This window comes from Dipodomys spectabilis, unplaced genomic scaffold, assembly GCF_019054845.1.
Source record: "Dipodomys spectabilis isolate Male_0828 unplaced genomic scaffold, ASM1905484v1 ptg000422l, whole genome shotgun sequence".
Lineage (NCBI taxonomy): Eukaryota > Metazoa > Chordata > Mammalia > Rodentia > Heteromyidae > Dipodomys > Dipodomys spectabilis.
The window spans coordinates 3,167,441-3,194,501 of NW_024871099.1; the positions used below are offsets into that span (position 1 = coordinate 3,167,441).

At 41.9% G+C, this 27,061-nt stretch overlaps 1 protein-coding gene across 2 annotated transcripts; it reads left to right on the plus strand.

Annotated features, from left to right (window-relative positions):
- Window positions 1-2,839: 2,839 nt before the first annotated feature.
- On the plus strand, window positions 2,840-25,173 carry Znf507 (zinc finger protein 507). Of its 2 annotated transcripts, none has more exons than XM_042668163.1 (7): window positions 2,840-2,907; window positions 4,681-4,772; window positions 11,325-13,450; window positions 15,200-15,314; window positions 19,553-19,667; window positions 21,713-21,847; window positions 22,441-25,173. In XM_042668163.1, the coding sequence occupies exons 3-7, from the start codon at window positions 11,327-11,329 to the stop codon at window positions 22,796-22,798; spliced, it is 2,847 nt and encodes a 948-aa protein (XP_042524097.1). In that variant the 5' UTR covers window positions 2,840-2,907; window positions 4,681-4,772; window positions 11,325-11,326; the 3' UTR covers window positions 22,799-25,173. The 2 variants fall into 2 exon arrangements, with proteins under 2 accessions (XP_042524097.1, XP_042524096.1); XM_042668162.1 differs by having other exon boundaries at window positions 2,846-2,995.
- Window positions 25,174-27,061: the final 1,888 nt, after the last annotated feature.

The window sequence follows — 27,061 nt, forward strand, 5'->3', positions numbered from 1 at the left end:
TATAACCTTAAAGCAGCAAAGATAAGGTGTCCTTCAGAAGTATCATGGCTAGAAACAAATAGGACTCCACATATTTCAAGTGATTTGGTGTCTTGCAACTTCATACACTATTCTTGTCCCCCAAATTTGTAGAATGTTTTGGTTTAAGTTGTAAAGCACTCTGTGTTATCAGACTCCTGGGTCACTTTGGGAGATACAGACCCATGATTCTTGTAGAAGAATCAAACCTTTAACCTTATCAACTAATTAATGAGCTCCAAATAGAATAATGAGACAGGACTAGCTATCTGGGTTATCTCTCATCTGGGAAGAGAATCAGAATCCATTGAGTAGATGTGAGATAACTGAGTAAGCAAGTTTCCTATCTGAAACACTGAATCTTACGATGATTGTTAATTAAATCATGACAAATAACATTCTGCAGCAGGAGAAAGGTGGGAGAAGAGTTTAGATGAGATGTTCTGCAAGTTGAATGCAACTACACCTGAAGCACCCAAAGGTCTGCATTCCTCTGACTTGCTGTGATTTTTTTTTTTTTTCTGGAGAGTTCTATAGGAAAAAGAAATGCTAACGTTTATGTGTCACAAGTTTCTGAAGTTGTCTGTTTTAAGCCAGATTTGGTATCCTATATTCTCTCCCTTTTCTCCTCTTCTCTCTTCCTCCTTTTTTTTTTTTCTTTTGGTACTGGGACTGGGGCTTGAACTCAGGGCCTGGGAGCTCACCCTTGTAAGGTCTGCAGAAGGACACCTCCCTACCTCTTGGCTAAGTCTCCACCCAATATCTGTTACCTAGGCAATTGGCAGACCTGGAAGCAGTCACCTTCCCCTCCTGCTAGGTCACAGCCTGGGCCACCTCTGGTCACAAGCCTCCCATCTGACCTTAGGAGGTCAGAGGATGTGACCCTGAGGTCACATCCACATCTAGTGTGGCCACACCTTTGCCCCTACCTGGCCACACCTCTTCCTGTCCCTGGCCTAGATAAGTCCTGGCCCAGGGGTGGGTAGTTCCCTCTTCCTTTTCAGCCATGCTTCTCCAACTTGCACGGCCAGGGCAGCAGTTCACTAAATAAACTTCTCCTGCCTGAATAGCTCATGGTGTTCTCTTCACCAGCTACCTAATGAAACCTACCTATTTAATATACCTTACAACCCTTAGCTTTTTCTGCTCAAGGCTGGCTCTCCTACCACGGGAGCTACATCTCCACTTTTGGCTTTTTGGTGGTTAACTGGAAATAAGAGTTGTTGGGAAAATGGAGGAGAATGGAAAAGGAATAGGCTGGACTCCATCATCAACAGGCGAGGATTGTTTATTAAGGAACAGTGAGGGACACAGACCTTCCTGCAGGTTTGGAGTTGTGCCAGAGAGTTGGGACAAGAGCTGGGTGTTTATATGAGGTCTAACTAAGCAACGAGGCAGAGGTTAATGAAAAAGCCACTAGGTCAAAGGAGGTGGGGGTTTTTCAGTTGGGCCCACAATGGGATGTTTACAGCTGGGCTTATATGGATTGCCCTGCCAGCACATCAAAAAAGTTACATACAGCACATACCTGGGATTTGGCCTGGACTGTATAGGCCTGGGATAATAGGGTGGGAGTCAAACCTTCAAGAGTCCCATAGACTTTCCTGCCTAAGCTGGTTTCAAACCACAATCCTCAGCAAAAAGCCAAGTGAGAGTGCAAGGGCTTGAGTTCAAGCTCCAGTATAGGCATATGTATATGTATGTGTATATATTACAGACAAGCTAGTGTTCTTGGAAAACACTGTGTATCACTCACTTTGTATGTCAACATATTAGCAGTGGACCCCCAAACAGGACTGCTCACATCCTGTTGGGTATTCCAAATGACAAACACTATGGTGACCTTCAGCAAAGTTATGTTACGTTGTGGAAATTAACCATATTTGTCCTTACAACCCCAGAAAATGCTGTTAAGCAAATTGACCTCTTAGGGCTAGCCCTACCCCTACTCAGACATTCCTGGATTAAAGCCTTAGCTAGGACTTCTACATTTAAGATGAGAAAGCCTCAAAAAAAAAAAAAAAAGAAAGAGAAAGAAAGAAAGAAAAGAAGGAAGTGGTGCTGTGGCTCAAGTGGTAGATCGCTCACCTTGAACTGAAGAGCTGAGGGACGGCACCCAGGTCCAGAGTTCAAGTCCCACAACTGACAAAAAAAGAAAGAAAAGAAAGAAGATTCCTGCCAGGTACCATTGGCTCATGCTTGTAATCCTAGCTACTCAGGAGGATGAGCTCTGAGGGTCAGGGTTTGAGGCCAGCCCTGGCAGGAAAGCCCACGAAGTTCTTCAATTAACCACCAAAAAGCCAGACATGGAGCTGTGGCTTAAGTAGTATAGTGCTAGCCTTGAATAAAAAAGCTAAGGCACAGCACCTAGGCCCTAAGTTCAAGCTCCAGGATTGGCATAAAACAATCACCTCAATAATAAAGTAATATTTTAAAAAAGTAAGAAGATCTCAACTCTGTTCACATCCACAAGTATGGTCAGAAAGCCAAAGCCTTTAGTGGGAGGGTAACTGTGGGCAGGTGGGGTGGTGCTCAGATCAGCACACAGAACGTTTACCTGAGTACACAGTGAACTTTCACCGACTTCTAGACCTCTTCAACCCAAGACAGGACGGTTCAAAGCCCCCCGACACCCCGCCAGAGCCAAGGCGAGGCCTGAACCCCACAAGCAGCCCACCCGTTCGCTCTTTCCCGCCAGAAGGGAAAGTGCCCGGGTTTGCCTTGGTGGGCGTGGCTTATCGCTACCCCGCCCACGGCCCCCGACCAGCAGGGTCACCTGACCCGCCCGCGTCTCACGTGATCGGCCCCGGCGCCGCCATCTTGCGGCTCCCGAGTGAGGAAGAGGGAACGAGGGAAGGCAAAGAGGGGAAAAATCCGGGAGAGAGGCGGGTGAGGAACGAGAGTGAGGGCACCCCCAAGGCCTTGGCCGGCCACCGGAGGCTCGCGGAAGCAGCAGCCGCCGCCGCCCGACCCTCAGGTACCGGGGCCTCCCACACACACACACCTCCCTCCGCGCGCGGACCCCGCCGCCGGCCATGTGCGTCGTGGGCCCAGGCCTCCGCCGCCTGCACCGGCGGCCTGACACCCGCCCGCCACACAAGGCCCTGTCCCCGCCAGGCCTGTTAGACACAGCACCTCCCCGTGCCTCTCCCCCCACCCACCCCGCGCTCACCCCGGGGGCTGCGGGGAGGCCCCGCTGCTCCGCTTCCCGGCCTCCTGTCACTCCCCAACCCAGTCCCCAGGCCAGGCCCCGCCGGAGCCGCTTTCCTGGGGCTTTCTTGCCAGAAGGGAAAAATCGCTTCGACCTGCCAGGATGGCACCCGACCACTCGCCAGTTTACTCGCCCCCCCCCCTCCATCCCATCCCGCCCACCCAGGGTATTGTTTCTCCAGTGGATCGTCCTCAGCCCCCACCCCCACCCCCATAGCGTTGGAACATAGAAAAAAAGCGAATGCAAAAAAAAAAAAAAGTGCAGTCCTGGCCTTCCATAAGTAATCATGGTCCCCGGGGTGGGAAGATCATGACGGATTCCTGGGAAAAGTCCACCTCTCTCACTTGGGAGTGGGGAAGGAGGGGAGTGGTTGGTGTGGAAGGGCCTGGGTCAGGAATTAAGGTGACACCCTCCCTTCCCAAAGCCGTAGTCGCCTTGGGTTTTTACTGCTGCGGGCCCTGGAGTTTGTTATCTCGCCGCGTCAGCGCTTATCAGGGAGTTAGTGGATTTATCACCTCTTGAGTTTGTACTTTTCCTTACCGTGGCTTGTGTGTTATTGATTCCCAGCGAAAGTCTACTTGCTTTATCACCAGGATGCGTTTGAAAATTAACTTCACCTGGAGGCCCTGCAGTATCACCTGCAGTATCTTCTGTAGATAATCACTAGGTTTCTAGATGAAAGGAAGAGCATTTAAAAAAAAAAAACTTTTTAGACTCATTCCAGCTTAAAAAATAAAAGGTGCAAGGGTTCAGTGTGGGGTTTGTAATCCTAGCTACTCTGGAGGCTGAGATGTGAGGATCCATATTTGAAGCCAGCCCTGTCTGGAAAGTCCTTGAGACTCTCTTATCTCCAGCTAACTACCAAAAAGCCAGAGGTGAAGCTGTGGCTATTGATAGTAGCACTTGCTTTGAGCTACAGAGCTAAAGGACAGCTCCCAACCCCTCTCTCCCACTGCCCAGCCCCCTCCAGTACAGGCACTAGGAAAGGAAAAAGCCAAAGAATGAAAGACACAAAGCAAGAAATTACATAAGTCAAGTTATTGTCATCTTTTCTGTTCTGTTCTTTATTTCTGGAGAATTTGCATAGCCACCCTTTTAGGTTGTATTGTCAGCATTAAAATGGCAATATAGATTTTGTTTTACCAGACTAGTTAACAAATTAAGTCAGTAAAACCAAGACTCTCAGTTACAGCATTCTGGGATAAAACAAAATGTACAATTATTAAGAGTTTTCCAGGTCTTTTTTCTTAACTATAAAGGCATCAAATCTATTGCTTAAATTATGTGAATTTAATAGGGTTGCATAAACGTTTATGCATTGAACATAATAGAGTTGCATAAACATTGTTCTAAGTTTCTTGGTGTATTGGCAAGTTTTCACTGCCATTGTAAGTTTGTTTCATCACCAAAGAGAAATGTTTCATACTGTAAACTTTCATTCTTGGTCACAGCTGGAATTTGAAGATTGATCAAGGACTGTATTAATTTCAGGAATTGATTTGAAAGACACTGGCTCTGCCACTTAGCAGCCATGTAACCCTGGGTAAGTCACTTATACCTCACTCAGTTTCCTTTTTTATAAAATTATATGGTACCATCTAGTCCTTCCCAAAGAATTACAAGGATCAAATACACACTCATGTTTGATACAGTGTAGGTGTAAGAGTTTACTACTCAGTTTCAAAAGTGATGTTTCATATGGCTTGGTTCTCATTTGCAATTGAGGGGGAAATTGTTGTATTAGAGAAAGTATCAAGTTGTTTTGTTTTGTTTTTATGGGGTGTGTGTGTGTGTGTTGGACTTGAATGTAGGTTCTAGGTACTATCTTTTAGCTTTTTCACTCAAGGCTGACATTGCCACTTTAGCCACAGTTCCACTTACAGCTTTTTGGTATTTAAAAGTGTCACAGACTTTCATACTTAGGCTGGCTTTGAATCGTGATTCTCAGATGTCAAGTCTCCTGAGTAGCCAGGATTACAGATGTGAGCCACCAGTGCCTTGAGAAAATGTATTTTTAAAATCAGAAAGTTTTAGATCTGCTTCCAGTTCTTGAGCCAGTTACTCTTGTACTCTGCAAACTTCACATGGACTGTTTTACAACTGTGAGGTTCTTTGTCTGCAAAGAATACCAGAAATTACACAGACCCTACACCCTGGACTTGCACCTACAAGTCAAAGACTTCCTTCTATAGCCTCCAGCACTGATCAGCACATAATAGGAACTGAGTAAGTTCTACAAAACCTGAAGATCTGGTAGTGTTCATTAGACTTTATGTCTTAATTACAGCTGCCAAATTAGAATATTCTCTCAGGCGAGGTGCCAGGTAAGAAATTATAGACAATGAAATTCATAGACATGTGATATTTATACTTTATTTGTGGTAATAATTACATTTAGCTAAAGATTTCAAATCAAATACAATATAGCTGCCATTAGTAAAGTGTAAAGTCTAAGTGGGTTCCACTTTTTATAGACCGTTTATAATTTAAGGGTTTTAAAAGTTCATCCAATTCTACCCTTGTGTTTTATACCTGAAGAATCTAAAACCTCCAGAAGTGATGACTTCCTAAAATCAGAAAGCTAATTAGGGGCACTTTTGTCTGGAGCAAAAGAAATATTTTGCCAGCAAGTGCTGGTGGCTTAGGCCTGTAATCCTAGCTACTCAGGAGGCTGAAATCTGAGGGTCAGGGTTCAAAGTCAGTTCAAACAGGAAAGTCTTTGAGACTTCTCTCCAGTTAACCACCAAAAAGCCAGAAGTGAGCTGTGGTTCAAGTGGAAGAGTGCCAACCTCGATCAAAAGGGTACCCAGGCCCTGAGTGTTCAAGTCTCAATACCAGCACACACACAAAAAATTTATTTTTCTAATACTTGTAGTCTTGTCCTAGTGAACCTTCATGTTCAGCCATTTTGATCTTCTCACCAAACATGCTTATTCTCACTTTCTAAATAATGATAATGTTATGGTTGCCTCTGTTCCAATTAGGGTTAAGGTAAATCCAGGAAGGTACATTTACTAAAATGCTATTAGTAATTGTGTTGGACTTACACAGGCAGACCACAGGGATCATTGAGGGATCATTGAAGCTAGCAGCATCTTTTGAAAAAGGGATAACTATCAGAACCATAAGTTAAGTCTGATAGAGCCCCCTGTCTGGGGAGAAATGACCTGTTGAACACTGCTAGTTCAAGGGGATCTAGATAGGAAACCGGAACAATGACCTGCCTCACTATTCCTTTGCTCTGTAATGACGTTCCATTGGCTTAAAAGAACCAGAAACCCTGAGGGTAGAGGAGCCCAATGAGGTAATCCCTCCTGGAACAGGAAGTAGGATGGAGATGACACTGGGGCCTAGCTGAGCAAGTGGATATCATCTGACCTACTGCTTATACTGGAGAAGCCTTTTGCTTACTTTTTTTGGGGGGCGGGGTGGGGTGGGAGGGCCTGGTTGTGGGGCCTGAACTCTGGGCCTGGGCGCTGTCCCTCAGCTCTTCAGCTCAAGGCTAGCGCTCTACCACTTGAGCCACAGCGCCACCTCCGGTGCTTTTCTTTTTGCTTATGTGGTGCTGACGAATCGAACCCAGGGCCTCAGGCACGCAAGGCAAGCACTCTACCACTGAGCCATCTTCCCAGCCCCTGCTTACTTTCTTAGCCCAAGGGAGCTCTTCTGTCTGTCTCAGCTGATTTGACTATTAGCTGTTATCTGAAGGTTTGCCTTGAAAGTTGCTAAGTCGAAAGGGTTTCTTAATTCTTTTCATCTCCTGTGAGTAGGGAGTTGTCTACTGAAATTGTTTATTGTTTTGTGTCAGTCCTGTGGCTTGAATTCAGGGCCTGGGCACTGTCCCTGAGCCTCTTTGTGCTCAAGGCTAGCGCTCTACCACTTGAGCCACAGCTCCACTTCTGGCTTTTTGGTGTTTAATTGTCAATAAGAGTCTCAAGGGCTTTTCTGCCCAGGCTGGCCTCAAACTGCAATCCTCAGATCTCAGCTTCCTGAATAGTTAGGATTACAAGTATGAGCCACCAGGTATGAGCCACCAGCTCATACCTGGTTATTGGTTATTAACTGTGGGTCCTATGAGTTTAAAACTTACTCATGCTTTCTGATCATTTGCTTTCTGTCTTACACATGATTTGTGGGGATGGTTGTTAACTTTTTCTTATGGTAAAATTTAGGCATTTAGACAAGCAGAAAGAATTCTTAGGTATTCTACAGGCATCTTGATTGACAGAATTTATTGTTTATCCTAGCATGGTAATTTTTCTTTCATGCATGCGTGCATGCGTGTGTGTGTGCTGGTACTGGGGCTTGAACACAGGGCTGAGCACTGTCTCTTAGATTTTTCACTTAGGATCTACTACTTGACCTACAGCTCCACTTCTGGCTTTTAGGTAGTTAATTGGAGGTAAGAATTTCACAGGAGCCCCCCAGCTCACCATGATCATTTCTTTCAGCAATGTTTATGTCAATCTCTTGGAGTCCAGGGATAATCTATATTGTGATTGTTGTTAATCCCTGCTATTAAATGTACATGTAAATTTACATCCTTTGATATGGTATGTTTTATATGTGTGTATATTTATATATTTTATATAAATATGTTTAAATATATTTATATTATATTTATTATATGTGTATAATTGTATATTTATATTTTATGTTATATATCATATATAAATATATGTATGTATATTTATATAAAACATGTTTGTATTTTATATATTTGTATCTATATTTGTGTGTGTAATTATATATTTATATTATATACCATATAATATACTTATATGGTATATAATATAAGTATATCTAAATATGTTTAAATATATGTATATATAAATATACATATGTATATGTATTTTAAATGTGTTTATTTTATATATTTGTATCTATATTTATATATACATACGTATATAACATGTACTTATATATTACATACAATAATGCCTAGAGACAGACAGCTTGACTGGTCTAAAGTTTTTGTGAATATTTAACAAGCTTGTGTTAGTAACCTCCCCTCTGTGTACTTTATTGTGAGCTGTTTGCCTAATCTTTTGTTTAGTAGACTTGTGGTAATGGATTTTCACTTGTGCCTTGATTTTTTTTTTTTTTTTTTTTTTTTGCTTGTGGCTGCAAACTAGTTTTTCAGGTGTTCCTTGATGCATTTTATGTTGTCATATCTGTTTTATAGCTACCTTACTGTACGTATCCCCAAATGTATACAGCCTCCAAAATGAGGTGCTTACATAAATGTTCAGGGAAAATGGGAGCATCTGCTGCAAATTTCCATTAGCTCCTAATGCCTGAGCAGACACAGTTTCAAAATGTGGTTTTTTTTATATTAGTCTTTTTCTTGAGATAAGATAAACTCCCTTTATTTCAATGTTGTGGGGTTGTTTTTTGTTTTGGGGGGGTTGTTTTGTTTTAGAATGGAACACAGTGAACTCTCCTTGGGGAGTGATTAGCAGTGTTCTGCCTCCTTCCTCTTAAATCTTGGAGAGCAAGAGAGATAACTGGAGTCACCTTTGTTACCCTGTGGGTGTGCACAGTCTGTTGAGCAAACATTTACTGTTAACCTCTAGACTATCAATCAGTATATGGGGACGTCACACTTCCTGGAGAGGGTAGAGAACCAAATCTTAGCCAAGAAACTGAAGGCTTATATTAACCTTATCATTGAACTAATTTGCATTTAACACTTCAACTGCAAAAAAAATCCATAAAATTAATAATGCTTGAAATTATGATCCTTTAGGGAAACCCATAGTCACAGGAAGAGTCACAGATCTCCTTGGCTTGAAATTGTGAAACCCTAGCCTGGGAAAAATGATTGGGAAAGTCACAAAAGGGGGTTTTTCAAAGTAACAATTTGCCCTACCCCCCATTGGCCTCCTCTTTAGTGACTTTAACAGTGTGAAGTCTTTCTGAGTAAGATGAAGAGAGAAACTAGTGTGTGTGTGTGTGTGTGTGTGTGTGTGTGTGTGTGTGTTTGCTGTCTTGCATACTGGGGCTTGAACTCAGGGCCTGGGCATTGTCCCTCTTGCTCAAGGCTGGTGCTCTACCACTTGAGCCATTTTTTCACTTCCAGCTTTTCATTGCTTAATTGGTGATAAAAGTTTCATGAACTTTCCTGCCTTGTCTGTCTTCAAATCCCATAATCCTCAGCCTCTTGAGTAGCTAGGATTACAGACACCAGCCATTGGGGCATCCAGTGAGAAACTCATCCTTTTGAGATATATTTTGGGGGAGAGACTGAAGAACCTATGGCCTTTGGGAGCTAGGATACTCTAGGCATTCTGCCTTGAAGGCAGTTAAGAAAGAGGTAGTCAGAAAACCCATCCTACAGTCTTACTACCAAGTATTGGCCTAGAGCAAAATGTTTGTATATTTGTCTGATGTGGACCTATATATGGAAAGGCTTTTGGGTGGCTGGTGGATAGGGCATATTGTCCCTGTTGGGGGTAAGCATTGTGAATTCTGGCTAAATAGGTTAGGTGGCAAGGGCTTCAGCTGTGTGAGGAACAGGAGCTAGGATTTACTACATAAAATAAGAATTTAGAGCCTGTACTAAAGTTTAAGAATAGTGCATGGTCTTTGGTCTGTAGCTAATGCTACTGGAAATTTTGCTGGCATTTATTGAATGTTGAGTAAGACTCCAGAATGCACCTAAAAATGTGGAAAAACAAAATTTGTTGCTGGAAAAAAGCCTAAACTTAAAAATGTGATCCAAGTCAACAAATTAGTCTCATGTAAGCCAAAGGAAATGTTTGAAATAAAAGTGATGCCAGGAAATATAAAGAATATTCAAAACTTAGAAAGATAGAGTATTTTTCTTTCTAGCAGACCTGGGTTTTGAACTCAGGGCTTTATGCTAGTCGTGCTTGCAAAGCAAGCATTCTACCACTACACCCACACCTCCAGCCCTTTTAGCTGTAGTTTGTTTTTCAGATAGAGTCTCGAGCTTTTACTCTGGCTGGTCTTAGACCAGGATCCTCCTACTTCTAAAGTAACTGAGATTGCATCACTGTATCCAGCTCTTAAGATTTATGAGTATACTTAGTGGCTTCCATGGCCATGATGCATTATTAGAACCTACAGATAGCGCCTTGGAAGGACTGGGTGCATTTCTGGACCTGAAACACAGTGGAACGTCAACATTTTTCCTCTTAGGTGCCCCTTTCCCTTTTAGGAAAAGGAAGTACTTATATGTGTCTGTAAGTAATAGTTGACCACTAAATATGACTTCTAGGGGAAAAAAGCCACCTCATAGTTTGTGGTTTCTCTTCAAGAAATAAATCAAAGGAAGGAAAAGAAGGAAGTGGTACTTCTCAAAATTCACTGTGGCCTTTATAGTAAATTACGTGACTCAGTTTTCACAGTTCGAAGATTTGGGGAAGAAAGAAATTAATGATTTCAGTGATAAAACTACAGTTATATTTTGATACACAAAATAGTTTCTCAAGAATTGTATCAAGCTGAGCATTGGTGGTTCATGTCTGTAATCCTAGCTCCTCAGGAGGCTGAGATCTGAAGATTATGGTTTGACCCCAAACTGGGCAGGAAAGTCCCTGAAACTTTTTTTTTTTTTTTTTTGGTTGGTCGTGGGGCTTGAACTCTGGGCTTGGGCACTATCCCTCAGCTCTTCAGCTCAAGGCAAGCACTTTACCACTTGAGCCCCAGCACCACTTCTGGTTTTCTAGTGGTTTATTGGCGACATGAGTCTCACGGACTTTCCTTGCCCAGGCTGGCTTTGAACCGTGATCCTCAGATCTCAGCCTCTTGAGTAGCTAGGATTACAGGCATGAGCCACTGGGCGCCTGGCATCCCTTAAACTTATCTCCATTAACCACCAAAAACCAGAAGTAGAGAAGAGACTTAAGTGATAGAACATTAGGCTTGAGCAAAAGAGCTGAGGGACTGCACACAAACCCTGAATACAAGCACCAATACTGACAGAGATTAAGGGAGGGAAGGAAAGTTGGTTCTTATTAGCTTAGAAACTAAATTGACATTGATGTCCTGAGTTACCTACTTCAGATTGCCCTGTAACTTGGCATTCTTTCTTTCTGTTGTTCTTTACCTTTTTTTTTTTTTTTTTAAGATATGGAAGAAAGACGCAGTGTAGCCATGTTGGTGCCAGATGTTGGGGAGCAGGAAGCCATATTGACTGCCGAAGGTATCATCAGTCCTTCATTGGAAATTGATGAACCCAGAAAAGCCAAAGCAGATCCCTTAATCCATGTGATTCAAAAGTTAAGCAGGATAGTGGAGCATGAAAAATCACAAAAATGTCTTCTAATTGGGAAAAAACGCTCACGGTCAAATATGACAACTCATCCCCTGGAAACCCAAGAAGTTTGTGAGATTCCAGCTAAAGTAACCCAGTTGCCTGCTATTAGGAAGGCTGAGGTGTCACAAGCAAGTTTCACCCCTGAGTCTCTCGCCCATGATGACAGCAAGGCTATGTCTTACCAATGTAGCCTTTGTAAGTTTTTGTCGTCATCATTTTCTGTGTTAAGAGAGCATATCAAGCTGCACGGCCAGCAGAATGAAGTGATATTAATGTGCTCAGAGTGCCATATTACATCAAAAAGCCAAGAGGAACTCGAAGCTCATGTGGTAAAGGAACATGAAAATGATGTCAGCAATCACACCCCACACAAAGCCCAGCAGTGCAGTACCCCCTCCAACTCCTTCTGTCAGAGGACCACAGAGAGAACCAACGAAACCAGTGGTGACATCGCAGTCAGTATGGACAGTCCACAGACTCACCCTGGCCAAACCACGTCCCTGGCAGAGATGGGCAGGAGGAAATGGTACGCATATGAGCAGTATGGCATGTATAGATGCTTGTTTTGTAGTTACACTTGCGGCCAGCAGAGAATGTTAAAAACCCATGCCTGGAAACATGCAGGAGAAGTTGACTGTTCCTATCCCATCTTTGAAAATGAAAACGAGCCCCTGGGCTTGCTGGGTTCTTCCACGTCGGCAGCACCTGGTGGCGTGGATGCAGTGGTCATTGCCATAGGGGACAGTGAGCTGAGTATCCATAATGGGCCAGCTGTCCAGGTGCAGATTTGCAGCTCAGAGCCATTATCATCTTCATCTTTAGACCAGCATTCAGAAGAAAGGGTACACCTAAGTCGCTCGGTTACCCTTGACCCTACTGAGGAAGAAGCACTCGAGGTGATGTCTGATGCCGAGGAGAGCTTGATTGCCGACAGTCTGCTTTCATCGGCACAGAAAATCATCAGCAGTAGCCCCAATAAAAAAGGTCATGTGAACGTGATTGTGGAACGTTTGCCAAGTGCCGAAGAAACTCTTTCACAGAAACCTTTCCTCCTAAATGCTGAACTAGATGAAGGCAAAACCCTGAACCCATCAGATGGCCAGGCTGGCTGTGCAGGAACTGGTGCCATCTTTCGTGCTGATAAATGCACTGTTGATATTGGAGGGTTGATCATTGGCTGGAGCAATCCAGAGAAGAAAGATAGTGAGTTACTAAGCAAAGGACTGGCCACTGATGAGAATGCCCCACCTGGCCGCAGGAGGACAAATTCTGAGTCTCTCAGGCTGCACTCACTAGCTGCCGAAGCCCTGGTCACAATGCCTATAAGAGCAGCCGAACTAACCAGAGCCAGTCTTAGTCACTACGGGGATATAAACCTGTTAGATCCAGATACAGGGCAGAGGCAAGCCGATAGGCCATTGGCAGCTTATTCCAAAATGATGTCACCACTTAAAAACACTTCAGAAGGATTGACTAGCTTCAGCCAAAGCAACTCTACCCTGCTAGCACTCCCAGAGGGTGGACAAGTATTGACAGATGGCCAAGTCAAGACAGGCATCAGTATGTCCCTACTCACTGTCATTGAAAAGCTGAGAGAAAGGACAGATCAAAATGCTTCAGACGACGACATTTTGAAGGAACTTCAGGACAATGCCCAGTGCCAACCCAACAGCGACACGAGTCTGTTGGGAACCAATGTGGTGGAATACATCCCTGAGGCTGAGCGACCCTACCGCTGTCGCTTGTGTCACTACACAAGTGGTAACAAGGGTTACATCAAGCAGCACCTGCGGGTCCATCGGCAGAGGCAGCCCTACCAGTGTCCTATCTGTGAGCATATAGCCAACAACAGCAAAGACTTAGAGAGTCACATGATCAACCACTGTAAGACCAGAATCTACCAATGTAAACAATGCGAAGAATCCTTTCATTACAAGGTAAACATTGCTTCAAGTCTTCTGGAAGGCTTGGGGATTTCAGAGGGAGGGGGGGACTTAACAGATGTTCTCTGGCCACCTCATTTTTTTTTTTTTTTTTGACTAGTTCTGGGGTTTGAACTCAGGGCCTGGTCACTGTCCCTGAGCTTTTGCTCAAGGCTAGCACTCTACCACCTGAGCCACAGCACCACTTCCAGCTCTTTCTGTGTATGTGGTGCTAAGGAATCAAACAAGGGCCTCATGCATACTAGGCAAACACTTGACCACTAAGCCACATTCCCAGTCCCCTCAATTTACTGATATTCTTTTTTTGTTAGGTTGATTAGAGTCTGACAAAACTTAGAAAAGTCAATCCCAGCCTGGCTTTGAACCTTGACCCACAGATTTCATCCTCCTGAGTAGCTAGGATTACAGGCCTGAGCCACCAGTACACTGCAGTCAATTTTATAGATAAGGGGAAAAAAAGTTATGAAAGAGTTTTGTGATTTGCCCAGGGGGTCCCCAGCTAATTAGTAATGAAGATGGGAAAGAAAGCTAGGCCTTCAGTATTTCTGCTCCAGAATTCTTCCCTGCTTGTGTATTGCCTTCTTGCAGCCCCTTGTACTAAACTGTTTTTGTGTTTTAGCTTGCATATTTTTTATAAAGCACTGTCCATTGGATTTTCATACTCCACACACTTGACCTACATGGATTTAAGAGTATGTGGTCCCACACACAGCAGTAAGAATTCCCCATCTGACCTGGCCCCAAACTGCTCCTCACACATGCCAACTGCCATTGGACCAAACAGCAGTAATTTGTGTCATTGCAGAAAGGGAAATGGACTATATTAGACTTATTGAAAGGTAGCACAGTACTGATAAAACCATGTATGGTTTATTTCATGGACAGTTCCTGCCTCCTGAGTGCTGGGTTTACAGGTATGCCTTACCATGCCCAGCAGTTTGAAATGCTATTCATTTCTTTGTAAAGCACACTTGGATTTATTGAATCATCGTTGATTTTGAAATTCCAGGTAGTACATTCAAGTAGACTACAAAGAAAATTTCTAGGAGGAGATATCTAGGAAGTTTCTTTTGCTGCTGCTATACTCCTGGGGTTTGGGAGGAGAAAGTGGAGGAAGAGAACTTCCTTAGTGGTCTGCTGATATCTGAGAGGCAGAATTTACAAGGAAATCCAATGGTTGTTCACTGAATTTGTTTTTTGCGACAGTGTTGAATTATCCTGAGCACTCTGCTCTCTCCCCTCTCCCATCTCTAGGCCCCTACCTGTTCCATAATCTAAGTCCTCCTTTCAAAAAATATACAAGAATGAACTGCCTTTTTGATGAGGTTATGGTTGCTCTAGTCCATTTCTTTCAGTTGTCCAGTGTGTCCAATAGTGCTTTAACAGGTTTGATTTTAAAATATTGATAATCTCTTCTAGGCCATAGGCCCTGAAAGTTATCAACCCCTTCTTACACAGCCTCCTCATCAAAATATTACATATTAGTTGGGCACCAGGGGCTCACCTGTAATCCTAGCTATTCAGGAGGTTCAGATCTGAGGACCACAGTTCAAAGCCAGCCCAGGCATGAAAGTCCATGAAACTCTTAATCTCCAATTAACCACCAGAAAACTGGAAGTGATGCTGAGGCTCAAGAGGTAGAGCACTAGCCTTGAGCTGAAAAGCTCAGGGACAGTACCTGGGCCCAGAGCTCAAGCCCCACGACTGACTCTCTCTATATAAATTTTCTCTCATTATTTTCAGAGTCAACTGAGGAATCACGAGAGAGAGCAGCATAGCCTTCCGGAAACCTTGTCAATTTCTTCACATGAGCCACGAATTGCTAGTGATGCCGCTGATGGAAAATGTATTCAGGAAGGTAGTTGAGCCTCTATTAATTTTACAAACTAATGGGTTTCATTATGACATTTGACACAGGCATACAATGTTCTTGATTATATTTATCCCCTCCCTTGTGGGGTTGTGTGTGTGTGTGTACTCTGTCTCTGAGCCACTCTGTGCTTAAAGCTAGTATTCTACAACTTGAGCCACAATCCCACATCTAGCTTTTTTTTTTTTGAGTAGTTTATTAGAGATAAGAATCTCACAGACTTTCCTGTCCTGGCTGGCTTAGAACTTTTAATCTCAGATCCCAGCCTTGTGAGTTGCTAGAATTACAGGAGTGAGCCACTGGCACCCAGCTACACTTACGCATTTTTAAGTTCTACTGTATTGTCCTGAGGGTTTTCAGGACTAAAGCCTATATTGTCCTCTGTTTTTATACCACAGAAGTGAATGAATAATCTTTTGCCTCTGAAAAAAATTGCAGTTACTGATCGAAATAAATTATTATCAGGTCCCAAGTAACTCAATGAGGACTCAATTTCTGACTGTGTAGTTAAAATCTTTACTATCACATAAGAGTCAGGCAACAGCATAGATTTGGAAGGGGAATCCCAGCAAGCCAGCAGAGTTGAAGCATAGAGAAGCCACTTGTCCCATTCTGGTTACCAGATGACCTGTGCAGAGTGCAGCTTTTGCAGATGGTTGACCCTTCCTCAAATTTTTTCTCAGGCTTGCAGTTGTGACCTCCTCCAAGTGTAGCTGCCAGATTTCATTTGCATTGTTTAAACATACCCTTTTATGTACAAGTTCAGTATCCGTCAGTTGAGTTGCTGGTAATGGAAATATTAGAATCAGAAGGTTTAATTAGAGCTCCATGAAGAGGTAGGTGCTGCATGCAGAGAGTTGTGGAAGAAATGAAGTAAGCTGTGCCGCCTGGCTGGCATCAGTTCACTTAAATCGATACACTCTGAATGACTCCAGTGTGGTTGGTACACAGTACTGATGGGAAATAAAGCATCTTGGGGTGACTTTCGTTTTTCGATTTCCCAAGAATTAAAGTTAGAAACAACTGCAGAGTGAAATGTTTTGCCATAATGTTTCATTAAGTCATACCCCAGAAAGCATAACTGATTTGAGGATGTTCAGAAAGAACTGACTGTGATACCACTGTAGCACAAAATTCCCTTGTCAGACAGATGTCACCCCTGTAAAACCATCCCAAACAAAGGAGTTTATGACATGACATCTGTTCCTGCGATAGATGGCTGAGCTAAAACACTTTTGTTTCCTTCCTGCAAAACAGCCCTAACTGCCTCCTTTTATTTTAATTCATTATGTTTCCATACCCCTTTTAAAGGAGACATTAAAACAGTAGAGTGATTGCACCATAAATCCCTAATGAAGGAATAAAGTGCTACTCAGTAGCGCCACCTGCAGTTAGCACCAGTGTTGACATCCAACTTTTCCAGCTCCATCTTAAAAATGCAAAAAATTCAAATAACCCGAGTGTATTAACAGCTTAACGTCACTTTTTCAGTAAAGAAATTGAAACTAGTTCAAAGTAGCCATTCCAAACTTTACTACAGTCATACCTGTTCAGCACATGCCATTTCTGGAGCATCTTTTCTTGGTGAATTAAATGGCTTAGCATGATCTTTTTTTTTTTTTTTTTGGGTCCGGTCATGGGGCCTGAACTCTGGGCCTGGGCACTGTCCCTCAGCTCTTCAGCTCAAGGCTGGCACTCTACCACTTAAGTCACAGCGCCACTTCCGGCTTTCTTCTTTTTGCTTATGTGGTGCTGAGGAATCGAACCCAGGACCTCATGCATGCAAGGCAAGCGCTCTACCACTGAGCCACCTTCCCAGCCTTAGCATGATCTTTTTACCCCTCTTCAATGCTGGAGATGGGACCCAGGGCCTCACATGTGCTATGTTGCACCCTACCACTGAACTGCAACCTCTGTTCCTTCCTTGCTCATCTCATTTTTTTTATTCTGTCATAGTAGCAGTGCTGGTCTCTTCCTGCATGCTTAGATCTGGACAGGACAAAAAACAAATTCTTAGCTCACAAAGGTTAATTGGTGCTTGGTCAAAACTACTTAGTAAACTGCTTTATTTAACTTAGTAAGGTCATTAAATAGGAGAAATGTCTCTGGGGTCCCCGTATTGGAACAAGATACTTTGTGGCATGCTTTCAACACAGAGGCCCTGGGTAACCACAGACATTCATTCCACCAAGAGCCATGGAATGCCTGTCTCAAGATAGGCACTGTGCCAAGTACTGGGTGTTGGCTGCCCTTGAGAAACCCTGCCCAGTGACGAAGTTAGAGCTAGATTAACACTGCCGAGTGTTCTAATAAGAGCCACAGGTAAGGCCCTTTCCTGTGTTATTTCTTCAGGACATTTAAGTAACTTGTTCCTGATTGTTTTCAGTTGTCCACGCCCTAGGGATTTAGTGTCAACCACACAAACACGTCCTCTACCCTCAGCTCTCCAATGTAGAAGAGGGCAGAAGTTTTCCCCAGATGTGGAAATAAATGCACACTTTGCCTGAAGGAAAAATGGAAGACTTGCCAAACCATGCTCTTAAGCTGCTGGGTACTGCCAAGGGCCACTTACAACATTCACAGATGATGGCCATACAAAAATGTTAATACAGGCAGACAGCCATAGGCAGCCAAAAAGATGCATAGGTGGCCGTCCTGCCATGATTTTATGGCTCTGTGCCACCCGAGGGTTGGGACATTGCCTGCCCCAGCTAGAATTTCCATTCTATAGATGAGAAAAGTGATAGCCCATGAGGTAAAATAATTCACCCATGATCATACTTGCAGTAAGTAGCATAGCAGAAACTCAGCTCAACTGTCTGAACTTCAATCCAACCTTCTTTCCACTGGAGACATTTGCTCAAAGTAGCACAGGCTCCCATTCCGTGCTATATTAGGGTTTCCCATCTGTCAGTTTTATTAGTTGTCATTGATCTGTAATATTTCTCACACAAGCCATTATCCAATAGTTCGCACTTTTTTTTTTCTGGGTTTTTTTTTTTAACTATATTTGGAACAGTGCCATTTAGAACTGAGTCCAAGTTTTTAACCTACCAATTAAGAGCAATACTTAGATTGTAATTATGATTAGTGTGTATATTAACATTATAGATTTATACCCGGAAATTAGGACATTTTGTACTGCCTGGCAGTAGTTATTAGGCAAAAAACTTTCAATTTTCAAAAGTGTAAATTTAACTTAAGGATTTTTCTTTGTTGAAATTTCAGTGTGGGTTTTTTCTTTTTTTGTTAGTGGTAGTTTTACTTTAATGTTCCATGTGCCAGTGTTCTACCTAAGCTTTCTTCCTGCCAGCAGTCACAAAGCTCTTCCAGTGCTACCCGTATCTTGAGCCTGCAGGCTTGCTTTGTTACTATATGTAACAGTAGACAGGGTGGGATGAGCCTGCTGGAGGGAGACAAGAATGCATGATGTAACCTCAGGAGCCAGTTGCACAGGTCAGGTCCTTTAGTTTGTACTGTTACACATGAATCACCAAGGCCTGCTATTGCAAATGATGTGGTTACATGGTCTGTTTTCATTGGATCCCTGTTACGTGTCAATGAGCCACCCATTCCTAACCTTTGTCCCAGTAGCCTGTCAGTTACTGTATATAATTGCACTATACTAAAATGGAGTGCTTTAGAATTCACAGATGCTTTTCCTTCCATGTTAACATTAAGTTATAAACCAAGGAAAGCTACAGGATAGAACCTCCAGACTTTTTATAGAATTTACTGTACATGCTTCATGACCACACATTATAGTAATAAATTATTGTGTTTAAATTATAGCTCATTGGCAAATCAATGTTTCGTTAAGATAGTATGTTGAATTGAAACTCCTTTGTACAACTAAAGATAATTTTAATTTTTTAAAAAGATAGCTATTAATAGCCTGACACTTTTCAGATCAACAGTCAGTCTTCTAATTACTCCCTACTCAGCCGGCAGCAGGAAGCAAGTTCATTATACTCTAGAATTTGGGGTGAGGTTATGCAAAAACCAGCCCAGCTCAACCCAGTGATGGTTACAGAAGATACTGGGTGTCTCTCTGCTAGGCATAGGAGAATCTATGAAGCCACTTTGGACAGGTTACCCAGAGATGGTGAGGAATCCCCAGTTGAAATGGTGATACTGTGTGGCATAAGATTCACAGTGTGTTGCCAGTGCTGTAACATGCATCCTACCAAAGCCTGCCTCTAAAACTCTCCAAATATTCTGTCTAGGGAATAAGTCGTCGGCCCAGAAACAATATAGATGTGATGTGTGTGATTACACAAGCACAACATACGTTGGTGTCCGAAACCACAGAAGGATCCATAGCTCTGATAAGCCATACAGGTAAGTCTAGTGACTGTGGAACCTTAATGCTTGTGTTAAAATATTTTAAAACTAGGTGCTGGTGGCTCAGACCTATAATCCTAGCTACCCACAAGGCTGAGATCTGAGAGTTGCAGTTCTAAGCCAGTAACTAGGGCAGGAAAATTTATGAGACTCTGATCTCCAGTTAACCAGCAAAAAGCCAGAATTAGAGGTGTGGCTCAAATGGTAGAGTGCTAGCCTTGAGCAGAAAAGCTCAGGGACAAAAAAAAATCATTAGTAATTGCTTTAGAATCCAGTTAATATGTATATTTTTGTTTTCACTTAATTTGTAATTTTGTTTCAGAAACAAGTAATCATGTGGGTGAAAGTATGATGGGTTTGATTTTTATATCAAGTCATCAGGTATAGAGAAATGTCTTTGTAGAAGTGTTAAAATAAGTTGGGCACCAGTGGCTCACGCCTATAATCTTAGCTACTCAGGAGGTAGAGATCTGAGGAATCTGGTTCAAAGCCAGCCTGGATAGGAAAGCCCATGAGACTCTTATCCCCAATTAACCACCAGAAAACCAGAAGTGGTGCTGTGGCTCAAGTGGTAGAGAGCTAGCCTTGATCTGAAGAGCTCAGGGACAGCACCCAAGTTTACAGTTCAAGCCCCACAACCGACAAAAAGTGTTAAATGTTTCTACTCTATATTTAAATTTTTTTAAAAAAAAAAAGCTCAGGACATTGCCCAGGCCCTGAGTTCAAGCCCCATGACCAACCCAAAAAAAAAAAGTTTAAAGAAATAAATTGGGAATAATTTAAGATTTATAACACTTGTTGCAACATAGGTTAAGTAAGAGCTAAGAAACTTTCACTGCTGATTTCTAAATCTTGTTTAGTTTGTTAAGGAATACAAGCTTCGACTCTGAATCTTAGTACAGTATACATCCTGTCTAGTGGGAACACAGGAAAGTGTACCTGTACCAGCTAACTTTGCTTTCATTTCGGTTACATATAAGTTATCACAGCAGAGCTGGGTATACTCTTTAAAGGGCATGTAAGCTGGGCACTAGTGGCTCACACCTGTAATCCTAACTTCTCAGGAACCTGAGATTTCAGGATTGAGGTTCAGAGCCAGCCCAGCAAGGAAAACCCACAAGACTCTTAATATCCCAATTAACCACCAAAAAGCTAGAAGTAGAGCTATAGCTCAAGTGGTAGGTCACTCACTAGCCTCAAGCAAAAAGCTAAGGGATACCCTGAGTTAAAGCCCCAGAGCGAACACACACTCTCTCTCTCTCTCTCTCTCTCTAAAGGCAATTTAGGCATTTCTAAAATTTGTAATTCACTACTTACATAAAAATATCCATTACTCATTTATGAGCTACTCCATTCTAACTGGTTTGTTCCTGACACAGTAAATACTGACAGATCAAAGCATTATGGCTATGTCCCTGTCCCACAGGGTATGAGTTTTTTCACCTCTACCAGAGAGGCATTGGCAGTGGGGGTGCACAGAATGTCTCAAACATACACTGTGACTTCATGTTTTCTTAACATTCTTAAGACACATTTTTAGGGGAGAAATGGACTTTATCCTAAAGAATAATTAGTAGCTTCATTTAATTTGTTGCATAATGTGCTTATTATAGCAATGTTTATAATGCCAAAAAGATAAAAATCATTCTAACTCTATAATGCTAATAGAATGATTAAATTATACTTTCATAGGATGGACCATTATACTAATCCCTATTGAAATGCATGATTTTAATGAGAACATACTGGTGGAACATTATCAAAAATGGGATTAAAAATCTGTACTCTGAGGTTCCATTTTTACATCAGATCTACAGCTATGTACATTTTAAAAGATTAGGAAGCTATACAAGTAATACTTTAGAGTTTACTTGCCTATATATTGCATTTGTGTACAAGGGATATAGATTATATAATGAGAAAGAAGTTTTCACGAATGACCAGGAGTGATTTAGAGTCATTGTGTTCAGATCTATAGAGGAAAAAAGGAATGTAACTACTTGTGGCATTACTCTGAAAATACTTTGACTTTCCTTGTACAGGTGTTCTTTGTGTGGGTACGTGTGCAGCCATCCTCCTTCTTTGAAGTCACACATGTGGAAGCATGCCAGTGACCAAAATTACAACTACGAGCAAGTAAACAAGGCCATTAATGATGCAATTTCACAGAGTGGCAGGTACTTGACCCTCTCCCTCCCTTGGTTGCTGTGTCTGTGTGTACACAAATATTAAAAATTAGGATCAGGCCTGGTGCCAGCAGCTCATACCTGAAGTCCTAGCTACTCAGGAAGCTGAGATCTGAGGATCACCATGAGACTCTTACCTGAAATTAATGACCAGAAAAGCTGGAATTAGAGCTGTGGTTCAAGTGGTTGAATACCAGCTCAGAGACAGCATCTGAGTTCAAGCCACAGAACTCACACAGAGTTCAGATCAGTTCAGATTAGGATTGCAGCTACTGGTCCTATAGTATACCACACTCAGGTTTTGTGGGGGTTTCTTTTTTTTTTTTTTTTTTTTTTTGGTGGTGGGACTTAAAGTCTGGGTCTGGGCACTGTCCCTGCCCTCTTCAACTCAAGGCTAGTTCTCTATCACTTGAGCCACAGCACCACTTCTGGTTTTTTGAGTGGTTTATTGGAGAAAAGAGTCTCATGAACTTTCCTGTCTGGGCTGGCTTTGAATCTCAAGCCTCAAGTCTCAGCCTTCTGAGTAGCAAGGGTTACAGGCATGAGCCATGAGCACCTGGCTAATGTGTGTTTTGTTTTTTAAGAGTTCTAGGGAAATCCCCTGAAAAAATTCGGTCAAGCAGCGAAGAGAAAGCTGATCTGATCCCTGGAAGTTCAGAAAATCTGTTGTCCACTTCAGAACTGATGTCCCAAGCGTCCAGTGAAAGTGTAGATTCCAATGAGGGTGAGAAAGTGAGCCCTACAAGTAATATATCATACAGTTTAGAAAAAAGCCTGGCCCCTCCTGGAATGGAGTACTGTGTTTTGCTCTTCTGTTGTTGTATTTGTGGTTTTGAATCAACCAGCAAAGAAAATCTCCTGGATCACATGAAAGAGCATGAGGGTGAAATTGTCAACATCATTCTCAATAAGGACCAGCATGCCACCATAAGCACAGACTAGCCAGAAGAATGCCTGGAAGATTCCTTTAACCACAGGTGACTAACCTACTAGATGAAGAGGTGGTAGGCAGTATGACTAGGGAACACAGCAGTGACCTGGTGTGGCTTTGGAACCAAACTTGTCAAAAGATGAATTCCAAATTGATAGGCAGTAACGATATTTAAATTATCTTGAGTGTGGGGAAGCAAATATATAATCCTATATTAACCTTCTGTCGCCCTTCTTAGTGTGGAGTATGTTTGTTATTGCAGCTTATTCTAGTTTAGAAGTGCAAACAGTTCAGAAAGGTCTTTCATGAGCCCTTCTGAAACTTGCTGTGAAGTTCCAATCTTAGGCAGATCCCTAAGAGCTTCGTGTCTGCCTGCCTGCTTTAGAGTAGACACACCTCTGCTGGGATGTTGGGAGGGCTTCTCCAGTGCAAGGAAGGATTTGAGGTGATCTGTTTAAATTGTTCCCTTACTCTAAGAAAGTAGACCAGACATCTGTAAATCAAATTTAAATCCTAAGTAGACATTTCTGAAGTCAATTGTTTTCTGAAACGTAGATGAATTTCTTATGGGCAAAGGAGACAATCTCAAACCATATCTCAAGTTCATAGAGACACCTGTACTTTTCAGAGAGTCTTTTCAGAGTTTTAAAGATCAAGGCCCACTTTTCCAGTTACCTAAGCTGTTTAATCCTCTCTCCTGTGTGAGACCCTCTCATCTGAAAAAGTCCTAGCATAATCAAATATGAAAATGTGCATCACTGTCAGCCCTGGAAAATAATTTGAATTATTAAGATAAAAGTTACTTAGAGGGCTAAGCTGATGATGCACACCTATAATCTTAGTACTTAGTAGGCTGAGGCAGGAGGATTGCAAGTTCAAGGCCAGTCTGGACTACATGGGTGAGATCTTGTGTGAAAAAAACAAGTATCACTTAGAGAATGAGAGGTGAAATTCAGAAACTTCTTAAAATTAGTACTATTACTGGGAACTTTATAGGAGTTTATTACTTATTTATAGCAGAAAAGGAATATCCAAATGTCCTTAAGACAGTAAAACTTCAGGGTGGTTATAAAAGTTCTAAGGAAACAGCACTTGGCAAGTCAATAGGATTTCTTTGAAAGAAGCTCTATTTGTTTGATGTAAGAAGACAGGAAAACCCCCTAAATATGCTTTGCATAGAATCTTGCCATCAGATAAATAGAAGTAAACATCTCATTAATTAGACATTTTATATTGCAGTTAGTTGAAAGGATGAAATACACAAGGTGTTCTTGTAGTTCTGATCACTTCTTTATGCATTGTTTCATCAAAGTAAATTCTGCCTACAAGATAGGAGGCTGGTGCCCTGTGTAGTGCACCATCTTCATGGTGCTATTTTTGAACACCAATTGCTAATGTCTAGAAGTGGGGCTGTGCCTAATTACATCTAGGCCCTCAAATTAGAGCTCTGTGAATGGGATATTCTGCACATACATTTTAGGAAAGAAGTAAATGAAAGAATTGTGTTGAGAGCAGTAGGAACTGTAGTAATTGGGGCTGGGTACCTTGAAACATTTTAAGTTTTTTTTTATAATCTTTTTTTTTTTTGGTGATGAGAGTTAACCAAAGAGAACTAAGTCTGTACCCCTTTGATATAGGTAGCTTTAATTGTAGAATTCAATCCATTACTGAGACATGGTTTTAGAAAAGATAAAATTATATATATATAATTTCCCCCAAACTTACAATATGTGGAGTTTTATATTCATTTTTCTCCTTTTCAAAAGTGATTTGAATTTTAAATTCAAATAAAATAGTTCCCTGTCTTAATACCCATTCCCACCCATCTATAGATTAGTTCTTACTGCTATTAACTCAGACCCCTTGATTCTTTCTACCAACCTTCCAAGAATTGGCATGGGCTTTAATTTTATTAGAATCATCTGGAAAATAATAAGCAAGCTTCAAAAGTGTTACTTATAGAATTACTTCTCTCTGTTCTCATAAACCACTTCCCATTGGCTATTACTTCTGTTTTCCATCCGCAATCATGAATTTAAAGTTTCTCTTCCCTGTGGGAAAACATTTACCCCGAAGTTCAAAGCCTTTAAACATGAATGTGACCTTGATAGCGATCCTCCTGGCCCAGAGGAGGCACCATAAGGGAATATACATACACAATGTCCACAGGATATTCTGTGTAGCAAACCTTCCGAAGAATTGAGTTTTCTAAAAGTAGTAAGGAAAATGAAATGCGCAATTGTAATTGCATAAGAGAGAACATTAATCACCAGGCGGTCTGTTTATAGGAATAACACGTTATCCCTATCAGACCTTTTGTTATATACCAAGCTCATGCTGTTTGCTGCTCTGAATACTTTTAAGATTTGATGGTGAACATTGATTTTTTTTTTTTTTTTTTTTTTTTTAAAGAAAATGAGTAGGCACCAGTGGCTTATGTCTATAGTCCTTGCTGCTCAGGAGGCTGGGATCTGAAGATCATAGTTCAAAGCCAGCCTAGGCAAGAAAGTCTATGAGACTCTGATCTCCAGTTAACCAGCAAAATGCCAGAAATGGAGCTGTTGTTTAAGTAGTAGAGCATTAGCCTTGAACAAAAAGGGTCAGGGACAGCACCTAGGCCCTGAGTTCAAACCCCAGTACTAGTACACACACAGAAGAAAGTTATTGGATTCAATAAAGGCAGGGGCACCTGATACATTCTGATCATTATAAGTAGTACTTTTCAGGGCTTTATCATTTTCTCCTTTGTTCTAACAGTCAGAGTAAGGTTGGTGTCATGATGTTCAGCAATATTGTGCTAATGTTGAACTCTGAGCCCTGGCCTTGCAGCACCATGACACTGGCTAAAGTCATTGCTGTAGATCTTTCAGACCTATTCCAAGGAACTGTTGGTGACCTAATTCCTTTCTGTTCTCTTTCTTGCAAACCAATGGCAGACATCCTTGTTTACATTGTATGTTCCTGCAGAGTACTCGTCCTCTCTTGAGACATCTATTTTTAGTTTTCATAGACACTTATTTAATCTTTTTTATTTACTTGTACAGCAAGGTGCTCTAAGTAATATTCTATAAAGTATATTTAATAGAAATTTGCGTTTGATATTCATGGACATGAATACATGTATTTTTTTAAGAAGTATTGTGTGTGTAACACTATGGCATTGCTTCTTTAGCCAAAGCATAAAGATTTCTGGAACACTGACATGTAAAGAGTACAATGAGTTCTGTATCTTAAGAAAAGAGGATGATTCGCATTTTTGTAAGATCATCCTGCACCCGGGGTTGCAGGCCTTAAAGCTGAAATTCTGGGATGGCATTCATGGTGGAGCAGTGGATCTGTTCCAGACAGCAAAGCAAGGTCTGTAGCGCTGCTTTAACTACCTTTGAAAATACTGTACAATGTTAGAATAATTTATTTTGCTTTACAGGAGTTTGTCATGTATTGACTTTAATATTGTATTTTGGTAATAAATTTTTTTTTGTTAAAAACACTAGCCTCTAAGTTTTATTAACCATACTTAATTTGGATATATTTTGTTTTGTTTTTTGTTGGTAATGGGCTTAAACTCTGGACCTGGGCTCTGCCCCTGAGCTCTTCAGCTCAAGGTGAATTGACCCACAGCACCACTTCAGTTTTCTGATGGTTAATTGAAGATAGAGTCTCACGGACTTTCCTGCCAAGGCTGGCTTTGAACTGTGATCCTCAGATCTCAGCTCCTGAGTAGCTAGGATTACAGGTGCAAGCCACCCATGTGTGGCTATACCAGTATCTTTTGACATTGGATTTTCTGTATTTTCAAAGGACACTGTATCATTGGTTAATTAGTGCACTAGAATCTGAGGCCGGTATTTCTTCCCAGTAGTTATAATCCCTTGGCTTGTGCTCCTGAAGAGTGACAAAATCATATCCCTTTATCTTCCCCCTCCTTCCCCCAGTACCAGGCTTGAACTCAGGGCCACTTCTGGCTTTTTCTGTTTATGTGGTACAGAGGAATCAAACCTAAGCCTTTGTGCATGCTAGGCAAGCAATCTACCACTAAGCTACATTCTCAGCCCACATCCCTCCAAATCCCAGTCTTGTGTCACTGAATTCCCAAGTTAGCTTTAGGAATCCCAGCAAGTGAAGGGTGTTTGCTCTGATCTAGTAGGCATGGTCACAAGCAACTGTCAAGCAGTGGAAATACCACTAATATATCATATCCTAAGTGTAATATGCATGACAGTTGCAGATACTTGAGTACCAAAAAAACTTAACTCTCAGTTTTTACACTGATT

What these genes read in the sequence shown, in the direction of transcription:
- Znf507 (XM_042668163.1), top strand. Translation starts at nt 11,327, where the DNA reads ATGGAAGAAAGACGCAGTGTAGCCATGTTGGTGCCAGATGTTGGGGAG. An exon ending in AAGAATCCTTTCATTACAAG is followed by an intron (nt 13,451 to 15,199) that starts GTAAACATTGCT and finishes CATTATTTTCAG; the next exon opens with AGTCAACTGAGGAATCACGA. An exon ending in AGCTCTGATAAGCCATACAG is followed by an intron (nt 19,668 to 21,712) that starts GTAAGTCTAGTG and finishes TTCCTTGTACAG; the next exon opens with GTGTTCTTTGTGTGGGTACG.